Here is an 8,122-nt window from a genome sequence, read left to right on the forward strand (position 1 = left end):
TTGGAGGTCCCAGAATGCACCATTCTCAGAGAATCCCCAGCCCTTATTAACCTATTAGAAACTGTTCTGTTCACTCATCAGCCCACCTGGGATGATTGCCAGCAATTGTTGCAGATCCTGTTCACTACTGAGGAGCAGGAAAGAATCCAGTCGGAAGCCAGGAGATTGGTTCCTGGGCCCACTGGAGTTCCCACTACTGGCCAGGCTCGAATTGACACTGGGTTTCCCCTGGCACGGCCAGATTGGGACTACAACACGGCTGAAGGTGAGGAGAGTCTCTTGGTCTACCGCCAGACTCTGTTGGCAGGTCTCAAGGCTGCGGCTCGCAAGCCTACTAACATGGCTAAGGTATATAATGTCAGTCAGGGACCCGAGGAAAGCCCCGCGGCATTCCTTGAGTGAATAATGGAGCCATTCTGCCAGTACACCCATATGGATCCTGAGGCCCCAGCAAACCTAGCTGTGGTGGCCATGGCTTTTATCAATCAGTCTGCTCCCGACATTTGGAGAAAATTTCAGAAATTAGAACGTCTAGGAGAAAAGAGCCTCCAAGATCTAGTGATTGTGGCAGAAAGGGTATATAGCAACAGGGAAAGTGTAGAGGACAAACGGATAAGAGCTGAGAGGAGACAAAACCAGGGCTTGGCCGAGATCCTACTCGCGGCAACTGCAGAATCGGAGGACCAGAGAAGACGCCTCACCTCAAGCAGTTGGCTTTAGGAGAAAAAGGTAAGGAAAACTCCCAATGGGTTGGAGGGTGCCCCCGCTTGGGCAAAAATCAGTGTGCCTACTGCCAAGAAGAGGGATATTGGTCTAGAGAATGTCCCAGAAGGAAAAAATCTAATGCTCCCATTCTAGTAATGGGAGATGATAGTGACTAGGGGAGACGGGGCTCGGCACCCCTTCCCGAACCCAGGGTAACCCTAAAAGTGGAGGGGAAGTCCACCGAGTTCTTAGGGGACACTGGGGCTCAACATTCTGTGCTCCAGCAACCAGCTGGCCCCCTGTCAAACAAGACATCATGGGTCCAGGGGGCCACAGGGATGAAGCAGTATCCATGGACTACCCGAAGAATGGTGGACCTTGGTGTAGGCTGGGTATCCCACTCCTTTATGGTCATCCCAGACTGCCCTTGCTAGGCCCCAATCTGCTGACCAAGCTGGGAGCTCAGATTCATTTTTCGGCCGAAGGGACTAGGGAATTAGACCAGGCTGGGCAGCCAATACATGTACTCACTTTGGGGCTGATGGACGGATATCGCCTGCATGAGGCGCCACTGACACCAGATGCAGGGATCCAACCTTGGCTCCAGCAGTTCCCATCAGCGTGGGCTGAGACTGGAGGCATGGGGTTAGCAAAGCATAGGCCCACGGTGTTCATGGAACTGAAGCCTGAGGCAGACCTGGCCCGGGTCCGCCAATACCCCATGTCCCTGGGAGCCAAAAAGGGCAACAACCTAGCAGACCAAGCAGCCAAGCAAGCTGCTCTTAGGGCCAATCATACCCTGGCCGTTACCCTGGTTGACCCTGGAGACCCTACTCTCCCTAAAGTCCCCTAATATAGCAAAGAAGGTTTACAATGGATCAAAAAGCTGCCTATGACCAAATACCTAGAAGGATGGTATAAACTGGCAGATGACAAACTCATCCTCCCTGAAGATCTAGGGATGAGAGCCCTGACCAAGATACACCGTGCCTCCTATATGGGAATCAAAAGAATGCAAGATGTAGTTCGCCATGCTAAGATAAAAATCAGAGATGCTAACTCTAAGATTGGACAGATTGTGGCCAATTGCAAGGCATGCCGACTCACTAACGCCATGAAAAATCCTTACATCCGGTACCTGCCTGAGAGGAAGACGACCCGGAGCCTACTGAGACAGACTTCGCTGAGGTAAAATCAGGACTATATGGGTACAAATATCTACTAGAGTTTATAGATACTTTTTCGGGATGGACTGAGGCATATCCCACTAAACACGAGACTGCACAGGTGGTGGCAAAGAAACTGCTAGAAGACATCTTACCAAGGTATGGATTTCCTCAGATGATAGGTTCAGATAATGGACCGCTTTCGTGTCCAAGGTAAGTCAGAGCCTAGCCACGACCCTGAGGATTGATTGAAAATTATACTGTGCGTAAGGACCGCAGAGTTCAGGACAGGTGGAAAAAATGAATAGAACCCTAAAAGAGACCTTAACTAAATTGACCTTGGAGACTGGCGGAGACTGGGTGGCTCTCCTTCCCTTTGCACTCTATGGGGTGCACAACTCCCCCTACCAGATAGAATAAACTCCTTTTAAAAACATGTCTGGCCTATCCAAATAGAATGCATGATTACTAAACATAAGTTTGAGTTTTCAGCTTCCTGTTGTAAAGAAAGTAAGACTATTTGGACCCTTTGAAAAACATGGTTTATGCTTAATTGGTTTCTGAATTTACCACCTCTCAATTGGTTACTAAGTCCTCAATTGGAGACTAAGGTATCCTAAGTTAAAATTCTGCTAAGTGTACTTAAGACTGATGGAAAATAAGGAAAGAAACCCTGTGCATAAGAAACTCAGAGATACATAAAAAGATGTAAGAAATGGAAATACATTTTTGTTAAGGGTAAAAGAAAGTAATTTTGTCCTAAATAAGACTGGTTGTTCAGAGAGAAATGGTTTTGGGACAAAGTTTAAAGGCAAAGGAAAGGTGTAGAAGGTCCGTGAAGGGAAATCTTTGAAAAGGAATTTTATGTGTGCTCAGGATAGACTAAGGTTGAGATCTATAATCCAATTTAGGATGCACTTTATAACTTCCTAAAGTTTTAACAAAATTCCCAGGATTTGAATAATAAAAAAGGTCATTTGGCCAATTAGGCCCTTTTTATTTGAGATGCTAAGTTACTTGGAAAAGCACTGTGTACAACAGTAAGCCTTGGGTTGTATTGCATGGGTAAATGCTATAACTGCCCAAATATATATGCAAATCCCAAAGTTTTAATGTTTTGGTATAGGGTTATCATGTAATATTCTGATTACTTAAAATATTATATGTCACAAAAATAACTGAATTTCTCTGTCAATTGCATTATACTGGAACTCTCATCAAATCGTTAACAATGTCCATCTGAGGTTTTGTCATTTAAATAGATTGCTTGCCTTCATGCAAGAACGTCTGGGGGCAATACAACCCATAATACTTAGGTCCCAGTACCACCGCCCTAATGATGGGGACCCGACAGAAGACCCATGATTGGGCCTTCAAATACACAAGAGAAGGGGGAAATGAGGAGCCTGAAATTAAGTCCTCCATTAGAAACAACCTCAGGCTGCACGGAGTCCCCGTTCCAGGAGAAGCCTCAGCTGAAGCCACCCTCGGACCGCCCTCGGATCTGCCAATCAAAAGAAATGTGTAACATTCCTGTGGTCTGAGTCAGGGCTGGGAACTGCAGGTAGTTACTTTGTACAAACTTGCCAATCAATCACCGCTTGCAGAAGCCCCACGTAGATTCTCTGAGCCCACCTCATAATGGGTCCTTTTAAAAGACTCTCAAAGGTCATGATTGGGTCCCGCCAAATGTAACGGATGCCTTGCAGATACTGAATGGTCACAACTGTTACTATGCTGTTACTATGGGCATTGTACAATTATGATTGGTGCTTATGTAATGATGCAAAACGTCCAACGTGTGCACGGTAACACCCCCTCCCTTCCCCCATAAAAACCCTGCTTGCCACTGGTCGGGGTTTCACTTTCCTGCTGCTGAGCCGGTAGACAGGTGAGCCCCTGCTCGAGCTTGTAATAAAGACCCTTTTGTTCTTGCATTGGTGCTGGCTCCTTGGAGGTCTCTGGGGACTCGCGATTTGGGCATAACAAAAACGGGTGCCTGGGTCTCAGTTGGTTAAGTATCTGTCTTCGACTCAGGCCATGATCTCATAATTCATGGGTTTGAGTCCCGTGTTGGGGCCTGTACTGACAGTTCAGAGCCTGGAGCCTGCCTTAGATTCTATGTTTCCCTCTCTCTCTGCCCCTCCCCTACTTGTGCTCTGTCTCTCAAAAATGAATAAATGGTAAAAAAATAAGTAAAATAAAATTTGAAGAGATTTTTAAGATTATATGAGAAAATATCAACAGTATTGTGTTGAAGCCACACTAAGAAGACAAGACCGTAATAAGTAACCATTATATAATAAACGGTTAATATATAAATGGTTAATAAATAAATAATATTTATTATTATTTTAAATAAATAATATTATTTTTTAAATAAATTGTTTATTTATTTTTTTAATATATTTATTTAAATATATTTATTTTATATTTTATATTTTATATTTTAAATAAATTATTTATTTAAATATTATTATTTAAATAAATAATAGTGTTGAGGTTGCCTGGGTGGCTCAGTCAGTTAAGCGTCTGACTCTTGGTTTCGGCTCATGTCATTATCTTGGGGTTCGTGAGTTTAAGCACCACTGTCTGGAATTCTCTCTTCTTCTCCTTCTCTCTTTGTCCCTTCCACCCCCACAAAAATAAATCAATAAAATAAACCTAAAAAAATAGTGTCTAATGTTTTTCATAGTAATGTACTTTCCTAAATTCTAAAAGCTATTGCCATAATATTGTTCATAATATCCTCATATTACCTGCTTCATTTCTACTGCTTTTTAAAAAATACTTATTTTCTTTAGAGAGGGAGAGGGAGAGAGAGAGCACAGGGAAAAACAGAGAGAGGGAGAGACTGAATCACAAGCAGGCTCCATGCTGCCTACCCAGAGCCCCACCATGGGGCTCAAGGTCATAAAACCAGGAGATCATGACCTGAGACGAAATCAAGCCAGTCGCTTAACCGACTGAACCACCCAGGAATCCCATTACTCCTTGTTTTTATGATTTATTTCCCATTCCTGGTATAGTTTACTTGTCATTCTTTCTTTAATTACCGCATTTCATAACTTCTTTTTTTTTAAAAAAATGTATTTCTGGGGCGCCTGGGTGGCTTAGTCGGTTAAGCGTCCGACTTTCGCTTAGGTCATGATCTCGCGGTTCATGGGTTCGAGCCCCGCGGCGGGCTCTGTGCTGACTGCCAGCTCAGAGCCTGGACCCTGCTTCAGATTCTGTGTCTCCCTCTCTCTCTGACCCTCCCCTGCTCACGCTGTCTCTCTCTCTCTCTCCTAGAAATATATAAAAATATTTTTTAAAAATGCATGCATATTCTAAAAATATATATATATATATTTCTTACAATACAAATAAATTATTTTTGGAATAAATAAGGAATGTGTAATTCATGGTATGTATCACAGTAAGTAGCCGTCTCATTCAGTATTTTGCTGCTCACATAATATATTATGCAATCATTGCAATCTGGTTTAATAATCATAAATATATTAACAGTATGACAACCAGAATCCTAGTGTATATATATCTTTTTAATATTCACATCTCCAATTCATTTCTTTTATTACCTACATTTTATAATTAAAATTATAACATTACAGGGCACCTTGGGCATCTCAGTTGGTTAAGTCTGAATATTGATCCTGGCTCAGGTCATGATCTCACAATTTGTGAGATCATATCGAGCCCTGCATCAGGCTCTGTGCAAATAGTTGGGAGCCTGCTTTGGATTCTGTCTCCCTTTCTCTCTGCCCCTCCCCCGCTCAAGCTGTTTCTTTCAAAATAAATACATAAACTTTAATTTGTTTAATGTTTATTTACTTTTGAGAGAAAAAAACAGAGAGATAGGTTGTGAGGCAGGCAGAGGCAGAGAGAGAGGAAGACATAGAATCCAAAGTAGGCTCCAGGCTCCACACCCTCAGCACAGGTCCTGACACAGGGCACAAACTTACTAACCATAAGATCATGACCTGAGGTGAAGTAGGATGCTTAACTGAAGGAGTTACCCAGATGCCCCTAAATAAATAAACTTTAAAAAATAAAATAAAATTAGAACATTAAATTCAGTGTGGTTAAGACACTGAACTCATATTTAAAAATTGCCATTATATTGCTCTATTTCTATTTCTGGCAGTATTTTATAAAAGCTTTAACACTCATTCAGTAATGTTAATTTTTAAATTAACATTGTCCAGATTTGATAAAGTATGCTATATAATTTTTCTTTTTGTACAGTATTTTCAAGAACTTATTAAACACTTGAAATCCTCATTTGTTGAATGAATTCTTGTTATATTTCACCATTATTATTCTAAGGAATTCACATTTGTCTTATTTACCTGCTTTTGAAATCCTTTTTTTGTTTGTTTGTTTATTTTTTGAGAGAAACAGCATGAAGGGAGGAGGGGCAGAAAGAGGAGAGAGAAAATCCCAAGCAGGCCCTACGCATTCCGTGTGGAACCTGATGTGGGGCAAAAATCCATGAACCATGAGACTATGGGCTGAGCCTAAACCAGGAGTCAGCCACTCAACCAACTGAGCCACCCAGGGCCCTTGAAATCCATATGTATATCATTAGTATTAGTACTCTGGTTGACATAATAATTATTATAAAATTTCATTACCTATTTCATTTATCTTATGGTTAAATTTTTTATAAAGCATTTAAAATTAATTATGTTGTTTGTCATATCAGTTGTTTTAATGTGACTTATTAGCTATATTTAATCGGTAGAACCATTTTTATCCCAATATGATACAAATGCATTTACTTCAATGTTATTGTTTTTTATTTACATTTCCTTACACATTAATAAATCACACATTGAAAGATCATGTTTAATATGTTAAGTTAAATTTATTTTATTCCCGCAAATTAAAATTTGAATAAATAATTATGATCTAATTTAACTTAAATATTTGCATTGCATTTCAGCAGTTATATTTTGTGTGTATAGTACTAGTATTTGTATCATGTGTTTCAAAAAATCATAACTTTTACATGGAGCCATTCCTTCTCTGTTATTATTTTAAAAATTCTTGTATGTTCTTGTCCTATAATTCTTAATTTTTTAAAGTTTATTTACTTATTGTGAGAGAAACAGAGACAGCACAAGTGAGGGACAGAGAGAGAGGGAGGCAGAGAATCCCAAGCAGGCTCTGTATTTTCAGCATGGGCCCTGATGTGGGGCTTGAACTCATGAAAAGGTGAGATCATGACCTGAGCAGAAACCAAAATTCAGTTGCCTCCTGAGCAGAAACCAAAAGTCAGATGCTTAACCAACTGAGCCGCCGAGGAGCCCATTCTTGTTCCATATTTCTTATATGCTGTTGGTTCTCATACTTGTCCCTGTCCATGGAGGGTGAGGAGAGACTGAAGAAAGAGGCAGACCAATCCAGATTAGCAGGTAGCAGTATTAATAAGCAAGGGACCTTACTTATGGGACTTGTCTTGCGTGGTGCCAACACAAGGAGACCTTTGTACTCACCCATCAAGTCCTAAAAGTATATGTAGAGGCCTTAATTGGGTGTAGTCACAGTTCAGTCCCATTGATCTCAATCCATCTGCTCTCTCAAGGCTCCATAGAAGGGATCCCAGTGTGGGTATAGTAGGCAGAACATACCTTCTAAGGACAGGGGAGGGGTGAGGAACCTCTGGTTGCCCTGGTATAGATTTAGGGTCAAGTGGTAGTCACATCCCCTTGATGTGCACCTCTAACACATGCACATGAGTATGTATTTTTTAATGTTTATTTATTTATTTTTGAGAGAGACAGACAGACCATGTGTCCATGTGTGAGTAGGGGAGGGGCAGAGAGAGGGAGAAAGAGAATCCCAAGCAGGATTCCTGTTGTTAGCACAAAGCCCAAATGGGGCTCGATCCCACGAACCCTGAGACTGTGACCTGAGCTGAAATCAAAAGTCGGACGCTCAACCGACTGGGCCACCCAGGTGCCCCATGAGTATGTATTAATACATGATGCGTGCACACACACATATTCATGTATACTACATGTATTATATATAAATATCGGTAAATAAAAAAAATAAGAGCATGTGTCTAATATCCTGTTATGGACTTAATGTTTGTGTCTCAACCAATATTCATGTGTTGAACCCCTATTTCTTAATATAATTGTATTTGTAAATGAGACTTTGGGGAGGTAATTAGGATTCAATGATGTCATCTGAATGGAGCCATTATGACTGTATTAGTGCCTTTTTAAGGACATGAAGAA

General features: G+C 41.2%; 1 protein-coding gene across 1 annotated transcript; it reads left to right on the forward strand.

The window, feature by feature from the left end:
* The first annotated feature begins 405 nt into the window (after positions 1-405).
* Positions 406-1,558, forward strand: LOC120242955. The gene is given in 3 exon segments (XM_039248941.1): positions 406-709; positions 958-1,131; positions 1,134-1,558. Coding segments are annotated over 3 exon segments (903 nt in total).
* The last annotated feature ends 6,564 nt before the right edge of the window (positions 1,559-8,122 follow it).

The sequence above is a fragment of the Hyaena hyaena genome, unplaced genomic scaffold, assembly GCF_003009895.1.
Source record: "Hyaena hyaena isolate Hyena2069 unplaced genomic scaffold, ASM300989v1 scaffold_324, whole genome shotgun sequence".
Lineage (NCBI taxonomy): Eukaryota > Metazoa > Chordata > Mammalia > Carnivora > Hyaenidae > Hyaena > Hyaena hyaena.